The sequence below is a fragment of the Passer montanus genome, unplaced genomic scaffold (genome assembly GCF_014805655.1).
Source record: "Passer montanus isolate IOZ18808 unplaced genomic scaffold, ASM1480565v1 scaffold10, whole genome shotgun sequence".
Lineage (NCBI taxonomy): Eukaryota > Metazoa > Chordata > Aves > Passeriformes > Passeridae > Passer > Passer montanus.
The window spans coordinates 7878217-7899348 of record NW_024356505.1 but is presented as its reverse complement, the minus strand read 5'-3'; the positions used below and the strand labels follow the sequence as shown (position 1 = coordinate 7899348).

General features: G+C 35.6%; 1 protein-coding gene across 1 annotated transcript in view; it reads left to right on the top strand.

Annotated features, from left to right (window-relative positions):
• KCNH8 (potassium voltage-gated channel subfamily H member 8) overlaps positions 1 to 21132 on the top strand; it is a 177240-nt gene that overhangs the window by 103328 nt on the left and 52780 nt on the right. Inside the window, exons 6-7 of the mRNA XM_039709733.1 lie at positions 536 to 693; positions 5790 to 5997. Of these exons, the coding sequence (XP_039565667.1) occupies positions 536 to 693; positions 5790 to 5997 (366 nt within the window). The remainder of the gene's footprint in view (positions 1 to 535; positions 694 to 5789; positions 5998 to 21132) is intronic.

Sequence of the window (21132 nt, the reverse complement as noted above, 5' to 3'; positions counted from 1 at the left end):
AGCCCAAAAAATCTTTTGTTCAAGTGTGTTCAGCATTTTTCAGTTGATAAAAAAGCATTTATCCTTGAGGATGACATTTGTCATCTGTGCTAAGTAGTTATCACTAAAAGAGCTTAAATCACATCTTTTAAATAAAATAATTAATGATTTTTTTATTTAAAAAAAATGCAAGTAAATTTTAGGGACAGAAATAATACCCTTTTTTTTAATTCAGAAAAATACCAGTATTTGTACAGTTTAAAGATCAGTGTGTGTGGATGTTGTTTTTTTTTAATTCAAACCCCCTTTTAAATCAGTGAGTGATAAATGTTTTAGACATTTTGTTTATTCCTTGAAAAGAATAATGCTTTCATTGGTTTAACTCTGTGTATGTGCATCTCTTACTACTATGCTTTTTTGTTGTTTCTGTATTAGATTATTCACCTGGTATTTATAATGCAGAAGAAAACCAACCATCATTATTCTGAATTCCTGGTGCTGTGCCCAGGAATTAAGAAATCACTGTCTCTGATTCTTTTCGTTCTTTCTCAAGCAGATATTATTTTAAATTTCCGAACAACATATGTCAGCAAGTCTGGCCAAGTGATATTTGAAGCAAGATCTATTTGTATCCACTATGTGACCACGTGGTTTATCATTGACTTAATTGCTGCACTTCCTTTTGATCTTCTTTATGCTTTCAACGTCACTGTGGTAAGTACTAACCCGTGTTCTTAATTGTTCTCTTTTTTCAAGAGAAGCTTGTTGATGTGGGGTTTTTTTCCCCCAGATCTGGAGACTGAAACTGAATTCACTAAAATATCTAGATGTCTTTTACAGCTTTGTGGTGGATTTTCACCCTGGATGCACCAATTTTTTTATTCCATTATCTTTGCTTTGTGAATGGTTGCATCCATGTTAGCTTCATGTCTAATTACCTTACTCAAATACAGTTTGCTATGACTTTTGCTCTATTATGGTACATAAATTCAGTCCTTAATTTTTCAAGACTCATACATTTTACTATGGTAAAGTAAATCATTGTTATGGTCAACTTATTTATTTAGTCAGGAATCCTCTTTCTCTTTACCTGTGGGAATTTTCATGCAAAAATTACGGCATGACTACTATTTTTTTTTGTGTGTTCTAACATGTATGGCTTACAATTGTCACTTACTTTAACTTTGGTTTCAACTCATCTTTTCTTTTTTTTTTTTTTTTTTTTTAGGAATATAATGACAAAAAGCATAATCTGCTTTGAAAATGTTCTAAAATTAGGTGATGTCACAATCATGATGGATTACATTTGTGTTGGCTTACTTATGCTAAGACAAAGGTTTTTATTCTGCTAGCCCTATTGGATTTTGTAGAGTAAGGATCTACAAAGAAAAATTGCAATAACAAAAACGTAAACAATCCCCCCCAAAAAATGCAAACACCTCCTACACCTCTGAATCAAAGGGTTCAGTTTTTGAAAAAAATATCAGCAGATGTTTCTTAATTTTGTAGATTTTTATCAAAAAAGACTAAGTTTATCAGCTGTCCACTTTCTAATTCCCATAATTTTTATCTTTCATAAACAGATGCACTCAACCTCAATTTCATTACAAGTGACTTACAGACTAGTACAGAGATGATAGGATAAACACATACCAAAAAAACTAACAAACAGAAAAACACTAGTCCAGAAGAGTCCCATATAAGGTGTAACACTTGATTTTATAATTTAGTTTCATTTCCTTCAATGAACTCTCTTTTCATGTCATTTATTACATTAAAAAAAATCAATCTAATGCTAGTGCAGATGCTTTTTAGAACCTGATTGTTAGTTTTACATTGTTCACTGTTTCTTTATAAAAGCTGGATAATCTATTTAAATACATTACTATCTCAGTTTATCCCTTACACTCCTACAAAACAGCCAGCATAATGCTGTTGATTTAATTTCTACTAAAAATTTTCATTAAGTTAACCATGTTTACTTTTTCTGCCAAAGAAAAAAATTAAAAAACCTGAAAAGAAATTTTTGTCCCCAGTGGAAGGACTGATAATATTTCCATACTTAATTCTGGAAAAGAAAGTATTATCCAATTATTCTTTTTACAATTAAAATGTCACATTATTAAAAATGCTGCCATAATATTATTAATACACATCTCCTGTCGTACTTTTAAGCTTTTTTCCCTTAATAAGACCTCTGTATGATTCCTTGATGGGAACACAGTGACTTACTGTATCACATCTCCTGTAGTGACAAGACTTGGCAACTGTTAATATAAACCTCAAGATAACAATGACTTATTGACTGTCTCAAGAATGGGGGATGTGTTAATCACACAACACTGTTTTCAGACTTTGTGATTTAATAAGGCATTTCCTCATGTCTGTTCTCAGATTTTCACTTCATCCACTTTCAGATGTTGCCTCAACGGAATGGTGAGAAGTGACATCAGGGAGCATCTCACTCCTTTGTTGCTCAGACCCCCCCAGCACAAAGGCCAAACCTTTAGGGATGCTCTAAATTCTGCAAGCCATTGGTATAGTGCCATACATACCTGTGTATGTATGTATGGCACATATATGTCATAGCCCAGCTGGAGACTGATGGAGCCAGAGTGCATGTAAATGCTGTGGAGTCATTTGCTGGTTTTTTTATATATTCTAAAGAAACAAAAGTTAAACTGTAGGAGTTGGCTCTACTGCCTTTACACCTTACCTGGATTCTGCTCTAGCATTAAAATCAGGGACTCTTTGGAGATCAGAGACCACAGGCACATTCCTGCCTATCCTCAGTGCCTGCCAAGACCCCAGCTCCTTCCATCCTTGTGTTCATCTGACATAAAGGTTCCCTTAATTTGGGAAAATATTGTTTCAAATGTTGCCATAAAAACCAGGCCATTAAGCACTAGTTATAATGGTTTAATTTCTCCTTTTTGAGCAGCTATCGATGGTTGTAGAGCAAGAGTATAATTTTTTGAGGAAAAGCAAATAAACAGGTGGACAAAAAATTATTAAAAATCTCTCCCACAAGTAATTTCTTAAAATGTGTCCCATTTCTTCATTAATTCATTTTTTATGGAGATGGTTCTTCCAAGCAGAGAACTTCATCATTGGTTTGTAGCAACTTTATTTTTTGTCAGTACTTCTCAGGACTTCTATTTGAGTTTGTGTTAGTCTCATATAAAATTCTGTCCCTATCCTTTTGACAGAAAAAGGTTAACACAGCTAGTCTAAAACGATTAACAAAATGGAAAATTTTGATGATTTTATATCTGTGGGCAAAGAAAAATCTATGCAGGCACAAGTATGAGTGCTGACTCCTTATTTTGTCTTCCTAAATTTGTGACATAGAAAAAGAAGCTGCCTGATGGCATTTTAGATCTTCCAATGACATATTGGGCACAATACCAGAGGAGCATTTGGCATGACTAATGAGAAAATTCAGTGCAGTAATACATGATTAATTACATCTGTGTTCAATTTTATGAAGAAATGATTTTGAAATGGGGTAGTCCTTAGGCCTTAAAATGAAACTGCTTCCACTTTAAAAAGAATATTATGATATATGATTCATGTCTTTATATCTGTAGCTTAACAAAAATGGTCAGAATTTAGGGAAGACTGATAACTGGCAGGGCACACATAGAATTATAACACTCCTTTTGCAATTTCTTTTTTGTAGGAATCTTAAAAAAAATGAAATAATTTCAACAAAGCTATCTTTATTTAACTGTGATGTTTAACAACACAGCTCCCATGTGAAGATGACGGCTCCAATGTGTAGGCCATAGTGCATAACAATCATTATATATAAAATCATTATACAAATATTTTAATGTTACTGCTACACCTTGAAGAGTCAGTCATGAATAGGAACCCAATCATGTTATAAATGCAACAGAACCGTCCAATGACATATTGGGCACAATACCAGAGGAGCATTTGGCATGACTAATGAGAAAATTCAGTCCAGTAATACATGATTAATTACATCTGTGTTCAATTTTATGAAGAAATGATTTTGAAATAGGGTAGTCCTTAAGCCTTAAAATGAAACTGCTTCCACGTTAAAAAGAATATTATGATATATGATTCATGTCTTTATATCTGTAGCTTAACAAAAATGGTCAGAATTTAGGGAAGACTGATAACTGGCAGGGCACACATAGAATTATAACACTCCTTTTGCAATTTCTTGTTTGTAGGAATCTTAAAAAAAGGAATGAAATAATTTCAAAAAAGCTATCATTATTTAACTGTGATGTTTAACAACACAGCTCCCATGTGAAGATGACGGCTCCAATGTGTAGGCCATAGTGCATATACAATCATTATATATAAAATCATTATACAAATATTTTAATGTTACTGCTACACCTTGAAGAGTCAGTCATGAATAGGAACCCAATTATGTTATAAATGCAACAGAACCATGTTTGGTTCAAACAAGCTGATGAGAGAAGAAAAGGAGACTGTGAGATGAATTACCACTGAAACAGAGGCGGTTGGTACAGTTTCACAGCAGTTAAAGAACAACTATAAATTAAAGCTATATGATTGTAATAATATAAACATGGCAATTACTTCAGCCTTCTGCCCTAGATTTGCAGATATTCTTGGACTTAAGGCCACAGACATAACTAATTCTCTGGCACTGTAGATGGAGAATGACATAGAAATGAAATGCAAGAAAAGACCTTGTAAATATTTGTGTGCTCAAATGTCAGACCTTATTTTAACAATGCATTTTGAAAAATGCTATATTTTTTGTTGACTTTCTTTTTTCCCTTTCTATGTGCATGAAAAAATGTAAAGGTTCTTGAGAAAAAAAACACATTAAATAATGGGCTGCAAATATTGCCCTTTGAAGAGGCTCATGGGAGGATTACTTATGCACTACCAAAACTGTAGTGACAAAAAAAATAATGCTTGTAGATTTCTTGTTTTCTTCTTTACAGGTTTCTCACATACTTAATTCCTGAGAGTGGAATATAATCAATGAGTTGTTAAATCTTTAAAAAAATCAAAAACACCTGATGTTACAGAATATATCAGTCACCTCAGATCTAGCTGATGGTGAATGCACACCAATAAAATTTAGATTTCAGACTACTATCTTTGGTAAGAGAAAGGCTGAGCATCAGAATATTCTGGATTAACAAAAGCAAAAAGGTATTGATTGAGCTGTGTTTTTAGAATTGCTTTTGAGAGAGCGCTTTACTGCACTCTGGGAGAGTGCTGTGGCAAGACATGTCCAGTCTGATGTTACTTTTCCAGCTGACGTGGGTATCCTGTATCAAGCAGGCCTTAATCCTAATGTCTCATTAATGGAGGAAGAAAAAAAAGCTTATTGTTAATAAAAATTATGGCTATTTAATCTTAGACAAATACATTAAATCTGTTTGGATCCTAATCTCTATATTGTTTGCTATCTCTGCCCAGCAGCTGAAGCTCAAGCCGAGCACATTCCCTGTAAAACTGTGGGCTGTGCACAGTGTGCTGTGGATGTTGGTTGCAGGATGCTCTGGAAGGGTTGGGATCATCCAGAGACTGTTCACTTTATGCTGGAACTCCTCTAAAGCCAGGGCCGTACGCTTCATTAAACTGATGTACACTTAGGGTGCTGAGCAAATTAGGTGCTGCTTTTGCCATATAAACATGAAAGGCAATATTTTAGTTAAGAAATTTAAGAATCAGTATTAGAACTTTTAATGAAAGCTTTCTTGAAACAGGAGAACTGTGTGATAGAAGTACATTTCTGCCAAGCTGTTTAGGTGCTGACAAGTGGTTTTCTCTCCCTGTTCTCCCAGGTTTCCCTTGTCCACCTTCTGAAGACCGTGCGGCTCCTGCGCCTGTTGCGCCTCCTGCAGAAGCTGGATCGCTACTCCCAGCACAGCACAATCGTTCTCACCCTTCTCATGTCCATGTTTGCCTTGCTTGCTCACTGGATGGCCTGCATCTGGTATGTCATAGGGAAAAGGGAGATGGAGCAGAATAACCCCCTTACCTGGGACATAGGTAAGTTCTTCCTTCCCGCATGGACATATACACATATGTGTATATATCCATAAATGTATGTAAATATATAAAAATGCATGTATAAGTCACTAAAAATTCAGGTTTTATTCAATCTTATTATTTAGTGCTGTTTGTAGAGAAAACTCTGAATTTCCAATCAATGAAAAGAAGAGAGTTAAAATAAAAGTCAGTCAAATATGAAATAATTTTAGATTTTTAATAGTGATTCAAAGTTTGGAAAATTCAGGATCTGTATAGGAAGTGACTAGGCAGACTGCATAGCGGAGTAGATTAGACAACTCATCCTGGTTCTGCAAATTAGGAAAATTCATCAACCAAAACATTCCCTCAAGTGTGCAGATTCCTATGCATTGAAACAGATAGGCTCTGAAATGTCTTCAAGTTAAAAACTCCCTTTGAAATTATTGTTTAGAGGATCTGCAGGCTTATATTTTTCAGAGCAGATGTTTATCAATGTTTATCATGTTTATCAATGGAATGCTCAGTTTTGGTCCAATCTTTAGTTTCTACCTCTGCCTTCATTCTGACCTGAGCATTCCAAATTAACTCTTCAGATTTCAAGATTTTCATTTTTTGCAATAAAACATCTCCCACAAACAAAGTTTATCTAAAGGTGAGACAGTTTCCCAAGAGAAAAAAATATTTGCTGTGGGGGAAATAATGCAAACACCTGTGACCAAAGGCTGAGTGATATGCATTCAAACTGCAGATTGGCCTACTCTTATTGCCTTTAATTTCTTTGTTTTCTCTTACTCCTGTTATCATCTGCCTAAATATCACCTAATTGTGATAAATCTGAGGGGAAAATGACAATAATTTAAAAGTGCTTAACCTCAGAAAAGTGAGGATGCTGGGTCAGGAAGAGAAAAAGAAGAAAGTTCAAGAAATATGTGTTTCTAGCTTTTCAATAGGTTACTTAAAGATTTGTGGAATCTTCTTCTAAGTTGATTGTTGACTTGTCTTTTTTGTAAACCAGGTCTGTGACCTGCTGCTGAACTTTTTGTAGAGAGCAAACTTCTGACAGAAAAGACTGCAGCTCTAGGGGAGAGTATACAAAGAAAGCCCACTGTGCAAAAATTGGTCAAATACCGCAAACAGAGAAACAAATCCAGATAATAATAATAATGATAAAAATGTCTCTCTGGTGGGAAGTAGCTCTGAAGGCACTTTGTCAGCTTATGTAGGCCACAAACAATAGCTGCTTTCAAAGCATTCACTGCAGTCCAAATGATGATGGTGGGCTGCAGCCTTGCTCCCTGGGTAGGGCTGTTGGCCATGCTCCCCATGCTCTCTTTTCCCTGAGGCAAAGCCACATTCAGAAAACTCTCCTCATATACCCTGGGGCTCCTGGCATTTATTACTATGAAAACATTAAACTTCACCTATCAGTTTTGTCCTTTCTTGGGCAACAGCAGTAATAACCAAATGTCCCAGCAACCTCACTAGAACCAATCCCAGTTTAACTGGAACAGAGACATTTCCCAGAAGTCCCATTTGTGTCTCAGTGCAGGGGGTGGTATCTGGGTTATCAGAAACTGATCATCTTCCAGTGGGCTTCCCAGGCTGGAATTGCTCCTTAACAGCCCCTCACAACCAACTTACCTCAATCTGTGAGAATCAGGGACATTCCTTGGGTAGCTGTAGGTAATACATTTCCACATTGGATGGGCCAAAGCACTTAGTGGTGTGTGCTCTCAGACTTTCACCTTCTACACGGAAAAGGTGCTTTTCTATTTGGCTTACAGGTAGACATAATTTTAGGATTTTTCTTTCCTAAAGGTATGAGTTTGCATTTTTGCCTGGAAGGGTGTTCCACCACCTTCATGGATGGTCTCTAAAATATTTAGATGCTATAAATTTATAATAAAAATTATACTGCAATGACTACTGTAATGCTCCTACAGATATTAGTTTTAGAGCTGAGTTAAATAATTTATAGCTTTGGGGATTTGTTTGGATTGTTTGTTTGTTTGGGGTTTTTTAAGTGAAATGGTTTTAAAATGTTAGAGTATTAGATACTGGTTGAAAGAAAAGAGCTCAGAAAATTTCAGATATCTGTCATGAAGCTGTTGTTTTGCAAGGACCACTCCAGCACTGACAAAATTTCTGGTTAAGCTTGTATGTCACATATATGAGCACAAAAATTTAGATTATGTAATATTTTTCAATCAGTACAAATTCTATTTCTCTCCACATGCAAACTACTTGCTGATGAAACACAAAGAAATTAAGTCTTGGTCCTCTGGGTATCTTTTGCTATTCTGGTTATTATATGTAGCCAGCCTTTCTTTGTCATTTAAGAAAACTTCAAATGACAAGTTCACTACACCTCATAGCATCCACACTGGGGATACTTTGAGGGGAGAATAGTAGTTGTAATTTAGACTATGAGTGCTTAAGCAAAGTAAAATGAGGTCTGGAAATCATAATAAATCATAAGCAAATAATGCACACAGGAGAAATCTTGCTTGGAGTATAATTAAGGTAGTATTACTGTAAGGCACTGAGGATATTCTGTTCTCCTAAAGGAAGACCTCAACTGAAAAATTTGTGCTGTTTTGGAGAGCATGGAAAAGAGGTTTCTTAGTGCAGGCAAAGCAGTAGAATATGATCCTTACTCTTACAGGTTATATGATCCTATATTTACAGGTTTTAATTTTTTAACTTTTAATTTCTATGTATTAATACCAGAACTGAAGACTCAAGTTTCCATCAATGCATCATACACAGAGTTTATTCCAGCCATTGAGAGGCTTTTTAATGGCAAACATTAAAAAATACCATACAATAATTATAATTCCTATACTGTTTTTAAATTAAAGGAAATACATCTCTTTCTTGGAAATTCTATTTATTCTTCACTGGAATGTCTCAGGTGATGGCCACTTGAAAACAGTATGGCACCATAAGTATGGATGCTGTAATGTATGGAATAGATGAAATATAGGAATGAATTTTTTCTAAGGAAAATTATGTCTGGAATGAAAAAATATTAATTTGCTTTTTATGTTTGCTGCTATTTTGGGGGGTTAGATACAGAGGGAGAAAAAAGCTATTAGCTTTTACTTACTCCATTTAGTGCTTCCTCAGAAAGCTGTAGCAGAGATTTCAAGACCGAGATTTGCTAACACTTAAAGCAAACATTTTAAAGCTGCAGTACTGTTAACATAATACTTTGAACCTTGCTGTGCCATCAGATATGCACCACGGCCCAGATCTAGCAGCACTTGCTTCTGTGTATCCATTTCTCTAGCTAATTTAAACAACTGTGGTGCTTAATTTGCATTTGAATTGGGGCAATGGGAGTGATAACATTGTTCCTATGAAAATACCCAGAACAGAAAATGGCATTTGCTTTGTTCTTACTGTACCTAATTGTAAACCTTTATTTCACTTTTTGTCCTTATTCAGGCAGCTTTCCCATGGCAAATAATTTTAAAACATGGTTACATTCACAAATTTAGCCACGTGGTTGCAGAGTGAGAAAGGTGAAGTATTACTGATAAACTGTCCTGACTTTAGGGCATTAGGACATAAGGTTAAAAACTGGATCTCTTGCTTAGCTCTAGTATTCCTAGATTTAATGATTACATTATTTGAAAGATACACATCATGAGCACTGCTTTTAGCTGGAAATCTTTACTTCAGCAAGTTCTCCTATCTTAGAAAAGAGCTGTTCCATGTGCAGCATTTTGACTTTAATATCTGATAAAAACCACAGCTCCTGGACATATAATTCCCTGGAGACAGTGGTACAATTTTTGTCCTGCTTTTCCCTTTTGGCATTCTCAGGTCCCTCTCTGTTACATTTCACCTTGTTCCCCTCATTTGTTTTCACTGGTGAAAAAAATGTCTCCCTGAGACATGCCATGATCTTCACCAACATGTAAAAATAAGATTAATTTTCTGTTAGCTGACATGGAGTAGAAGCTAGACTGTGTTTAGGTTCCTGCCTGATCCTAACACTGCAATTCCATTGGCTCCCATTTCTAATTGGCATCAAATTTAGGCATGGTCTCTTTATATGCTGATTGCTGTTTTGTATTAATATATAAGGAGCTGTATATTATACCCTTTAAAGTTCTTATTAAACATGAAAACATTATTTTTCTACCTGTCTCTAGAGGAAACAGATAATATTGAAAATGTTTCCTGTTGCTGAAGGCATTCATTCTGTGAGAACCATGTGAGCTGTAGAAGCCCAGCTGTTTTGAGTGTAGCAAGGAGATTAGGAGAGGGCCAAGAGTCAGGATGCTGGCTCCCTTAGATAATCAAAACTGTCAGGTATAATTTGTGTCACTGTCTCAAAAAAATTCCATCCTGTCCACCAGAAATTTAGCTGCAATCTTTTATTATTCCTACCGTAACACAACAATCTGGCTATGGAGGGGTTGTTATCAATGCAAAATACAGTAAAAAAATAACCTGTGATTTTTATATTTAATGAAAGTTTTCTTTGGAATAAGCTTTAAAATCAGGCCCGTAAAGGGCATTGTTCTTCAGCTATTTAAATCTTTATCTCAGTTGAATACCTCAATTTTCATCTCAGTTTTTCACACATTTTTTTATTAGTTTTTTAATGTACAGCAGTTTTCAAAACAAGAACTCAGTTGTGACTGGACCACATATTCTGCAATATAAAACTTCCCACACACACTTTGCTTATCACACTCTTGCAATCAGAGCCTTTAACAGGACTTGGATGCTGACTCTCAGTGAACACTCACAATCAGCTGTCAGTTGCAAGGTACAGAAAAAGGTACCCAGCACCTGAGTGGTGCTGCTAGTAGGAAATGCTGAAAATAAGACAGTGTCTTTCATTCAGGTGTTATATGTCAATGTTGGACTGAAGTGAACAGCCTTAATTCAAAAATCTACCTTCCCCACTGCGTTCTTCAGTAAATTTAGGTGCAGGGACAAGGTAGCTCAAAGATCTGGTGACCTCATGCAGATAGGAGAGACTCTCCAAATATCTTAATCATGTAAAGATTGTGGTGCTTCTGGCCCAATGCAGGAGTTGGCAGAAATGGGTTTTCCAAAATGCAGGTGTCCTACATCTTAGATGCAAACTTTAGGCTAAAACCTTAAGTTCAGGTTCCTAAAATTTGCCCAAATCTTTTGTGGTCCCCATGTAGCTTCACTCAACAGAATTTTGTAAGTCAGCATCAAGTTGGAATATCCATTAAGAGACATTTACTTGTAATTCTCTTGAGTTTCAACAACCTAGGAAGTTTTAGTGCCAGGAAGCTTTTTCCTGGTTTATGCTAAGAAACCAGAGGCAGCTGGTTTTAATTTTCACAAGGTTCTGAGCAATTTTACCAGGAATTCTGAAGGTGCAGATTTAAGCTTATGCTTGACAATTGATATTTGTGGCATTGGTATATTTATTCAGGTAAAAACTCCTCTTTTCAGAAGAAAGACTATTTTTAGGTTTGTGTGCATCTGCCAGTTCTTCTAAAAATATTGTATCTTAGTGAACTAACAAGTTTCTGGTGTTCTTAGACCCAGCATAACCATTAGGTAAATAACAGTAGAAATCATATTGGAAAAATCACTGCCATTACTTCCAATCTCAATCAATACAATATGTGATTTGTCAAAGCAATAATTAACTTTAAAGTCCTAGTGTTTTCATATTATAGTAAGTCTCAGAATGCACTATAGAAGCAGGTAAATATGAATGTACTTTTGCAAAGCAAAATTACTTACATGGATAGACATGACAGAAGACTTGATATGAAAGTTCAGATAGAGGTAGTGCTTATTTTTCTTTTTTATATATTAATTATCTTCACTATTGATGATTTTAGATCATTCCAGCTTTGTCCCTGTACAATATTTCCTTCTGCAAAAGGATTAAGAACTTGCGTTTGAATGTGACATAAGCACTTTTTACTAAATCTAAGCATTCAATAAGGATTTTAAAAATATGAAAAATAATGATTTTTTTTTTTTAAATGTGTGATTATCAGTCTTTTGAACCCTCTGAGACTCATGTTTGCAATGCATTCTTAGCAGCATTGGCAACCAGGAACTTAGTTTCAAAAAAAAAAAAAAAAAAAAACTGAGATTTTGTGTGATCACAAATCTCCAGGTAGTGAGGCTGTCAGGAAAATCTGCTAACACATGGTAAAACTGTAGCACTAAGGAATGATCAGGTTTTGGACCCAGATGATGGGAATGTTTGGTGCATTTACCTACTTCTGCATTCCAGACCTACCTTCTGGAATTTGGGCCTGGACCTACATCAAAACAGCTTCCAGTAATTTCAACAAATGTTCAGCTTGTGAAGAGCTAGTTCTAATGAGCTACAACTGGAGTCTAGGGAAAGGCTGCAGCTGGCACCTGCTCTGGTGCTGTCTGGCAGATGGCAAGGCTCAGCAGAGGTGCCCAGCACACCCTGGTCTGCCTTAGTGGGAACATCAGTTCACTTTTGTGGCACTGTAAGAACTTAGTGAATTCTCCTCACTGCCAGAAAGAGTACTTGTAAATTTCCAAGGATCTCAGCCAAGAGAACTGTGTTCTGCTGTAAAATATTGGTCTGGTTTCACTGCTCCAAACACACATCCATCAGGTTAGAACTGGCACGTGTAGATTTATGAATCCTTGTGCAGAACAAGAAAGAACATCATGCTGACTACACTGCACAGCACTGCACAGATATTATAGTTTATAAAATATTATAGTGCTAGCTCTTTTGCTAGCAGTGATCAATTGCTCACTTCAGTCTGCCATCTCTCTACCTGAATGTTTGATTTTAATTTCTTTTCCAGTCTGCTTCATTATGTTCTCAATTATCGGTTTTCTTCATTTTTGGTCATTAGTATTAACAGAACCTGTTCCTCTGGAACTATGGTCCTTTCTGGTTTTGAAGATGCATCTTTAAGAAAAGGAGTTTTAAATATATACTTATGTCATGCATGAGTGCTGGTATCTTCAATTTAGTAAAATCAATTTTAATGCTCTCTCAACCTGGGATACCTGTATTGAAGATCCACTGCTGTGTGGAACAGAAATATCTGTATTCTCACCGTTCTAGTTTTTTGGTGGATTTTTTTTTTTTTTTTTTTTGTAAGAAGCAGGGCTGAAAAATCACTGCGAATTAATATTTGAAGGAAGTGGTTGATGGTTACCACTCTTGTGAAATATTTGGGTATCAATATCTGAGAGACTCAGCAAACTAGTTTGGGTGGTTTTTTGCAGCATTATAGAAAATAATTAGCCCCTGGAGTGTCATACAGAAATAATAAATAGGAATAAAGTAGACAACCAAATCAAGATGATCACTTTGAAGCTATGAAACTTTTCAAAATACACATCTTAAGAATGACTACAAACAGTACTTATTACATTGCACATACTTTGAAAAAGACAAGAATATACCAAAATTCTGAAGAATTATATAGTTATAAAACACTAAAGGAGTTCAAACAGAAAATTTTAATCCCAGGAGAATATCTAACATTGGAATGCTTTTAAATAAATTTCTTGCCGTTTTTTAATCCTTAAAAGTTTTAGTCCTCGTGAAAGTAATGCTTTTATTATACACACAATGTGTAAATTTTCCATGAATTCTTTGAGGTTCACAATATCTAGCCTTGTTAGAACAACATAAAATAAAATCATTAAAATCATGAAAAAATTAGAATTAATGTACTATGTTTTTCAAAACAACCAAAAAATCTTTATTTAAAGTCTGCTGGATATCTTACCTGAATGCTGAAAATAATTTTTTATGTAAAATACTATATATGAGGCCAAATTTGGAGAAGGTTGTGGTATGAAATATTATTGAAGGAAAAATTTTTTTTTCTCTAATTGGGTTAGACTTTTGAATAAGGTAGAAATGGGAGAAAGTTCATCTGGCTTTTGAAGAAATCATATTTGCAAATAAACATAACTATTCATTATTTTTAGCACAATAGAAGCAGAGGCAGAAAGTATTTTCTGTGTCTGCCAGTCAGTTGGATTGGACAGAGAAAAATTTAACTGCTGCAAGGGAGTTTCATGTGCAAAACAGTAATCATATGTGGGAAGTATGTGTGGTAACATGTCTGCACAAAGTAAAGACCTACACTTACAAATTAAAGTCTTGGAAAGGCTTATGTGAAGCCCCGGTCCTGCTTCTTTGCCTTTTTTTTTTTTTGTTGTTGAATGCATATTATATAAATAAATATACACCATATATCAATATACTTTCTATAACAGGTTTTCTTTATTAAAATGCCTCTTTTTTAGACCAAAGTATACTAGACCTTGTATTTAAAATACAAATATATATTTTAAAATATTCATAGAAATGAAGTTTGTGGAAATAATTCACTTTCTATTTGTAAACCCAAACCAGTGTTTTTGAGGTGCAGGTGTGTGAAACTAAAATATCATTTATTGAGCTAAACTGAAGCATTCCCTTTGCATTTAGATTAACATCAATTTGTATTTTAGCTGCTCTGGGCCTTAGTAAATCTTCCCTGCTGTTCTTTCCTATAGGCTTAGTTCCTTGATTAAACTGTATTTTCCTTTACACACCGTACTTTGCCTTCTGATTGAACCATTTTAAGCAATCACCAAATACCCCAGGACTGAGATACCCTATTGGATTTGTAGCTCAGAAAAAAAGCAGGCATGAAAGTAGCTTATTAAATGGAGTGTGAATTTTTTACATCATTATTAATGCATTTTCTAGATTTTGTAACTAGTAAAAAAATTTTTGAACAGTTTTTACGTCAAAGGTAAAAGTCTGGCATGTGGATGAAGCCCCTGAGATTTTACAAAGTGTCCTGCTGCATTGAACCACAGATTACCTGGGTATCATTTATTAATGCTACAAAGCAGTTCTTGTCTCAGTGGAAAAGCTGTATCTCAACCAATTTCTGCAGCCATAACAGAAATTCTCAGTGCCACACACAGCGGGAAAATCTGCCTAGTAAACACCCCAGAAGAGGGGCTGGTCCCAAGAGTAAAATAATGCCAGGATCGTTCTACATGGCTTCTGTAATGGGAACACCAGAGAGTATAATTAATTGCAAGTTGAAAATATTGTGCATAGAAGCTCTGTTCAATCAATTTGAAGTTATATCAGAATCTTTAACCCTTTATTGTACTTGGAACTGTAGATCTCTTGGCTGCAGAGAGCCTCTGGGGTTTATTTAAACCAGTTAGACTGTTGAACCAGGACTATCACAATCAAGTCAAACACAGCTTGCTCCATCCAAATCCTGAAAACCCTGGCTGGGTATCTTGTACTAGGGTTACACTACCCTCCTCTGACAGCTCTGTACAATTTGCTAAAACATTAGTGTCTCACACATTGGTGTTACAGAAAGTTCTGTTAGGACTTGGAAATTTCTGCTTCTGTTTTAAAGCTCATGGCTTGGCTGTTCCAACTGTAACTTTTCAATCCAGTTCAAAACCACAAAGCCTTTGTTATGTATTTTGAAATCTTTCCAGCAGCTGCTTCAATAGGTGATTGGACTGCCTCTCAGCCCCATCCCATAGGAAGAGATCCTAGGGTACTGGAGTGCCATATTGCGTTCCAAAGACATCCCATAAAGATTAAAATAGCTTTTCTTTTCTTTAGTAGCACAAGAATGCCTTGAATTTTTAGTGTAGAGAAGTCCTTTGCATATATTCCTATTTTCTATTTATCTCTCCTTTTTCCACTGCCCTTTACCAGAGCAGGTGCTTGATAAAAGAAGGGTTTTCTGCTGCCAGAATAGAAAATCATTTCTGTACAGAAATGAAGAAATTATTCAAGAGTCTTTCCAGTCTCTCTTCCATTTTCCTATACCCTGAAAAATATTTCTGTTCCTTTTGTCCTTTCAGTTGACAGTGCTTAAAGTTACCTGGTACTTACTTTCAGTCAAAGAAGCCAATGTGAAGCTGTGAGAGTATGTCAATGAATTCTGCAGCATGTAGTTTTTCACAAGACACATTCTGCAAAAGTAATTATACCTAATTATTTTAAATTGTTTTTCATTGTCAGGTTTAAGAGAGCTGGAGATAAAAATGCTAATGCTTAGGATTCCCTTATGTCACACACTTCAAAAAGACCTGTCATGTCTGCAGATGCAGACGTATTATTTCAGAACTACATAAACTTTAAAATGTAGTGTACTTTTCCATTAAGACACCACCTTTTCTTTAATTTTTACTCTTTCTTTATATCAAGCCCTTATTACACTGCAAATTCTTGTGGGTTTTTTTTTTATTATCTTTAGATATAACCCAGAGTAACAGATCCCCTGTTACTGATCTCCCCCTCACAAAAGCCAAACATGTTTGGATCTAAACTTCCTTGATTCAAGTAGCACATAATAAAAAATAAAAAATAAAAGAAAAAATGTACATATGTCGTAGAATCAAGGAATAAAAACCTAAGACAAAGCAAGAGCAAATAAAGTGCTCATTTATCATAGGGCTGCCTGTCAGAGGCAGGTCCCTGTACAACACAGTGGCTCCTTAGATAAGAACACAGAGGAGAATGTTTAGAATACTGTAAAATCTATGGAGCAAGCAAGGAGAGGATTGTAGTGAGGGTTAGCACACTTAGCTGTTATCTCACCAGCATGGATGTCAGCAATAAAGACAAGGAGAAATGGATGTCATGTAGGCTGCAGCAGTCTGTGCTGACCCCAGCTGAACTCCATACTCTCATTACCATCTCCTGTGTGATCATGCAGGCCATTCAGATGGAAATTAGCATGGTTTTATTGCAATTCTGCAATTAACCTTTCATTTGCAGTTAGACCTACAAAAGAAAAAGTTTCTGTGCTGAGGCTTCTGCCCCTGATTTAAGGCTTCTGCCCCTGTTTTGCCAAACTGGGAGACTGCATTTGAACAGGTAGTAGGTGCTGAGAGTTGGTTTGATTTCTGGAGTAGGAAAGATGGCAGGAGAGGGGCAGGTACCACCTGCCAGGGACCACTTCTTGCATTACTCAGATTTAAAAAGAGGAGTCTGGAAGTAAACAGCTCTACTCTTGCAGACTGTTGACAATTAGACAGAATGAAAATATAAAATACATGTAGCAAATTACCCTGCTTTTCTAAAAAATATAATCCTCTTGATATCTTGGTCTTGTAAATAAACAATTTTTTTTTTTTTACGAACATTTGAAGATATTGATTACCACTGTCACTGCCTCCACAAGAATTTATTTGCAGATTCTGAGTCAGAACTTTGATATATCAACTCTTAGGACTGAGAAATAGTCATAAGAACTGAAAGGCTTTATTTTGTATTTCTCTGATGGTGAGACCTGAGCAGGTGAGAACAGCAGGGTAGAGGGGAGATTAATTTACCAACTACGCCATGCTGCATACAGTTAGACAAAAAGCTTTGTTAGCAACTTTAAGACTTACATTCTGCAAGGCTGTGTTGTGTGGGAGATTTTGGCATATTTTTATAATAAGTGTTTCATTTTAAAGTCATCCCTATTGCTCATGGGGGAGAGTGCTTATTTCTTTAAAAATGTATGAATAGCCTGCCTGTAGTAGCTCAAAACCTTTTTGGCACGATTTGGACTCCAAACACATAAAGCTGAAAAACAGGTTTCTAACTCTTTAGCTGACACCATAAAAAAATTCCCTTATTACCATAAATATTATTGCAGGAACACCTGGGGTGCTACTTATGGGTCAAGGCCCTCTTGTCTCCATTGCCAAATTAACACAGGATAAAAAGGCTGCTCTTGCCCAAGAGGATATTACAGTCTAAATATAAGAAATATATTTAGAAATATCAGAAAAGCTCTAACAGATGGGTACAGACTGATGGAGCACAGGGAAGCAAAGAGGGCATAGATGGACGTGCTCTTTGCACTGAATGGACGACCAGCACAAATGTGTCTAATTCCAAACTTAGCTGCAAGGCATTTAATAGCCTGGAAAAGGACAGCAACCACCAGTGTGTCTAAGGAGCAGTAATGTTAAATACTGAAACTCTTTCTGCAGTGACACTGTGAGAATTTCCTTAAAGAAGATGATATTCACATGATTTAAATAATTCTGATTATGGCCTTACAAATTTATTTCTTAAATTACCTATACGTTTAGACTTGTATGGTTTACCTGTAATCTACAGATTAAATTAAATTTATACTTTATTACCAAAAAAGTAGTTAATTAACTTATGCTACTATTTTTTTTAGTGTAAGAGCCCTAGGAAAATATACTGGGTAGAACAAAGCAAGACAATTTTCAAAAAATGAAAAAGTGTTTTTCTTCACTCCAAATATGGTAATAGCATTAGAGCTGTTTGTAAACTATTCTTAGTAAAAATAAAACTTTAAATAAAAACAGTTAGCTATGTAAAGTGATTTTCATGTATTGCCTTCTACTATTGAAGAAAGTTGATATTGAAATTTTCCCCATCTTGTTCTTTCTTTGGACCTGATGATGTCCAAGGTCTTTTCCAATCTAGTTGATTCTGTGACTCAGTGGTGTGGGGAAGAGAGAGTAAACAGCTGACTTGCAAAAGCAAGAGGGATTTACATCTCCCACATTTTCAAACACAGTCATCTAACAAATTACTGTTGGGAAGAGCTGTACTAGCTTGTCACAGAGAAGAGTTTCAAGAACATTCCTTTTCTAAATGACTCTTTGATAAATGAGGCTGAAGGAAGTTATGACCTAGTTCTGCAAGAATGCAGGTGCACTGACCATGTACTCTGGAGCTTCTTTGCAACAGTAAGTCTAAATATTTAGGGAACTGTCATAAAATATCAAGAGGAATGTGTTCCTTTCAGGTCTGCTGAGTCAGCTCTTAAAATCCTTATACATAGCTCTTGTATGTAATATAGACAGGTCTCTCCCTTGGAATAATGTATCTCTACTGTAAGGGGAATCTTTATTACATTGTACTGTGAGACTGGTATGGAGGTATATTGGATTCTTCCACATAAATATGAGGAACAGATCTGTCTGATCTGTTTAGCCTTCCACAGAATGCCAGCTGCATGTCCCAGAGATGCAGTCTGCAGCCTTATGGGGCAGCAAGGCAGCAATGCAGTGTAGGGGTGAGAGGGACAACTCACCTTATGGAGGTGATAACCTCTGTGCTCCTGCAAAGCATTAGCTGGCTCTTTGGAGACTGTCTTGGAGCTCTTCCCAAAGGAATATCTCCCCCCAGTACCATTCCTTTCTTCCTTCTCTTACCAGAATAAACTCTACTTGCAGGCATGAAATAACTGCCCCAGAAAGACAATATTTTGCCACATGGTGGATAAGGAATTTAAACAGCTAATTCACATGAATTATCTACCAAAGAAGCATCTAGGGCTCTGACTGTAAAACTTTATCTGGGCTCTTCCTCAGGGATTTCTCACCATAGGAGAAAAAGTAAAAGTGCAAAACTTTATTTTGCAGACAAAAGAAGATAGGATATCATCTAGAAATTTTAAGATTTAATGGACGAACTATAGTTAGATTCTGGCTACAAATGTACAGGGCTTGAAACGTGTGAGGCTGTTGGTAATTCATGTGGACAGTGTTTTGTAGAGTGTTTATGTAGCATTTTGCATTAGGTGGAAGATATGCCAAACTCCAGATTATTCTGACTTGTTGCTAACTAAATATTTTAAAATATAGATTTCCAACATTGCTTTCTAATAAAATGCTCTCATGGCAAGTATTTAGTATCAGGACTTTTGTTCTACTATCTTTATCCATTAACATGTCCAGGAGTGATTCACCAGAGGTTTTTTGCATTATAATTCTTATGGTGCCTTCACTGGGGCAAGCTTCCCATAGGAGGTACCTCTCCTTGCACTTATGGCTTCCCAAAATGAAAATGTAAATTATTTAACAGACCACACCTTGGTAATGATGAGAAATTGCTTCCTACAAGGAAGTTTTGTGCATAACTCAAAGGTGGCGGCAATTTTACTATGAGAAAAGAGAAATGCTACTTTTTAATTCTAAGTAGTAATACTTGCAATTTAGAGTTGAGTTTTATCAGATATTGAAAGCTTAATTTTCAGGTTTTCAGCACTTCTGTGGACTCAGTTGTGTTTTTCTTGTTATAAGGAACATAGAAATTAGATCTTAGATTTTTTTTTTCCTTTTTTAATTCCTTAATTGAGCTCCTCTTCCTACTGAAACTGATTAGTTCATTGAGTATTTATTTCACCATGAAAGTTCATTTTCAGGCAAAACAATGTGTCAATATCTTGTTACGACTTTGTCAAGTTAGATGAATTCAAGCTCTGCAAAATGTAATTTTTTTATGCTATCTTCTAAGTATACATTCAAGTATAAATACAGCAGTGAATTTATTTACAAAGAGTATTCGTTAGCCTTATAAAAGAAATCACCTTTCAACTCAAATTAATTTTTGGTAGACCTGACAGAGGTTAAGCTTGTACCTAAAAATGCTCTAACACAACAAGAAGTGCACATTTAGCTCAGAAAGCTCTATGGGTTTTGAAAGTATTTAAAAAACATCTGTCTCAATGTAGGTCTCTAAATAGTCAAAAGCTTTCCCTAAGGATCTTGGGAATTACACAGTTTCCTCCAGATTATTGTACCTGCAAAGGGTAAGGCAGGCATTCAAAAGGAACCACATATGAAGGTATTCATGTCACCTACTTGTCTGTGACTGCAGAGGTTTGTGCATCTTGAATGTCCAAGCCTCATGAGCAATACAGGAACCTTTAATATTTATCATTGTTTTTCTCTCCTGACTGCATTGTGTCCAAGTTCAAACTTTCTCTGGATAATGTTACAGATGCTCAAAAATCAGTGGTAAATTCCCAAAGTCTGGCGGAAGATTACAATTTCATCTGATATACGTTCAAACCCTGATTTTTTAATTTCATCCATTAAAAAATTATTTAAAAAATTAAAAGTAGATGCAAGGGTCTCAATTGTCAACTTTATTAGGAGTGTGTTTGTGCCTTGGATTTTGGCTCATGACCATCTCTCTCACAATGTGCTAATTTGGGGAGAGATAAAATAAAAATTCTATCCAGTTTCTCTGCAATGGAAATCAAATGGCATATTTATTGAATCTATCCATTCCTAGTGTTCAGCTGAGTTCTAATATGACAAGGATACTCAAAGTTTCTACTGGTGGATCTATAATTTTGGAGAGATGTCTCATCATGGTTTGTTTCT